The following is a 1,590-nucleotide window of genomic DNA, read 5'->3' as shown; positions in this document are numbered from 1 at the left end:
GGGGCCAGCAGGGACAGGGGGGACAGGCGGGGCCGGTGGGGACAGCAGGGAACGGAAGGGACAGCAGGGACAGGAGGGGACAGGAGGGGACAGGAGGGGATGGAGGAGGGAGGTGTGGGGGGACCCAGCCCCTGGAGCTGGGAGCTGCCAGCCAGACTCGATTCCCACTCCTTGTCTCAGCCCCGGGGTTTTGGCAAACCCCATTTTTTTCAGGACGCTCCTCCAAAAGAAAACTGCAGCGTTTGGTTCTGCTCTAGGACATGCCAAGTGGCTGGGAAGAGGCTTTTCCAAGACCCCTTTTCCTGTTACCGCTTTAAGGGGAAGTGTGAATTTAAGGCATTCCAAGAGACTTAATATTCCTGGATCCCAAGGTCTGGCTTCCAGCCCCACTCCCCTCCAGGCACAAGCATCCCCTGCAAGAAAAGCTTATTTTGCCCCAATTTACAGCCCAGAACCACATTTCACATTACAATTCCCTTGACTTTCACCAAACATCCATTTCCCACAACATTTGGAAAAACTTCCCTCCCAGCATCACCCTCCTGATCCATCACCCCCCTCAAATCCCTGCTAGCATTTAAAACCCTGATGAAAGCTAACGAATCCAACCCCAAAGAACGATCTAACGAGCGAAAAGGCCTCGGGAATTACTGGAGGACGTAGGAAAGGTGAAAGAACAGCAGTGCTGTGTGTGTTTACCGACGGTGGGAGTGGTGGCTGCACTCAGGGAATTGGTGGAAGATATGGAAGAAGTACTTTCAGCACGGGCTAGAGGTGCTATCGGAGGAGGGCTGGAGGAGTGGATGGGAGGGCTAAAAGGCCTGGACTGGAGAGAAACATAAAACACAGAGTTAAAGCAAATCTGCACAGAAACGTTTGCATCAAACCAATAAAGTTTTGCCTGGACCCTCAGAGCCTCCTGATTGCTCCACTGGTGTCCCGGAGGAAAAACTGGAATGAGTTCTTTTAGTGCCAATGGCATTTGAGCTCGGAGCTGGGAAAACAGATTATCCCCACCATCGTGTGGGGGTGAGCGTTTGAGATTCCCACCCATCCACGCTGAGGATGGGAGCCCCCAGGGGCTGTGGGATGGATGGGATGGGCTCGGCACTGGGAAGGGAGCAGTGCCCACCAGATGCCAGCTCCCCAGGCCCTCAGGGATCCTTTGGGATCAATCCTAAAACCCTCACACCTTACCTGAAGCAGCCGGGGGCAGCAGGACAGGACACCACGGCCCAGCTGGGTCCACCGTTCCCGGGACAGCCCGATGCGCTCTGCCCCGCCCCCAGACCCTTCCCTGGGGCCCATTCCCATCTCAGCCCATTCCCTGCCTCTGCCACGACTGCGGACCGCGGTTTGCCCACGGTTGGCATCACCAGACTGGCAGAGCAGAGGTGGGCACAGCCCTTCCCACAGGGAATTCACCCCAGCGGACAAATCCTAGAAAACAATCCCCAGCCCATCCCGGTGACCGCTCCGCTCCACTGTCTCGTTCCAGACTGGGGATGCCACCCCCCACCTCCCCTGGCACATCCCTGCCGTGGCCCCGGTGCCCCCCACGTACCACGTCGCTGACGGGGGGTTTGCCAG

At 57.4% G+C, this 1,590-nt stretch overlaps 1 protein-coding gene across 1 annotated transcript in view; it reads right to left on the bottom strand.

Moving 5' to 3' along the window:
• Positions 1-1,590, bottom strand: part of SGIP1 (SH3 domain GRB2 like endophilin interacting protein 1) — a 45,752-nt gene that overhangs the window by 13,825 nt on the left and 30,337 nt on the right. Inside the window, exons 16-17 of the mRNA XM_017740583.1 lie at positions 1,565-1,588; positions 700-826 (exon numbers count right to left, since the gene is read on the bottom strand). Coding sequence (XP_017596072.1) covers positions 700-826; positions 1,565-1,588 — 151 coding nt within the window. The remainder of the gene's footprint in view (positions 1-699; positions 827-1,564; positions 1,589-1,590) is intronic.

Source organism: Corvus brachyrhynchos, unplaced genomic scaffold (genome assembly GCF_000691975.1).
Source record: "Corvus brachyrhynchos isolate BGI_N302 unplaced genomic scaffold, ASM69197v1 scaffold280, whole genome shotgun sequence".
Classification (NCBI taxonomy): domain Eukaryota; kingdom Metazoa; phylum Chordata; class Aves; order Passeriformes; family Corvidae; genus Corvus; species Corvus brachyrhynchos.
The sequence above is the reverse complement of the archived record's forward strand: the minus strand, read 5'-3'. Positions and strand labels throughout refer to the sequence as shown.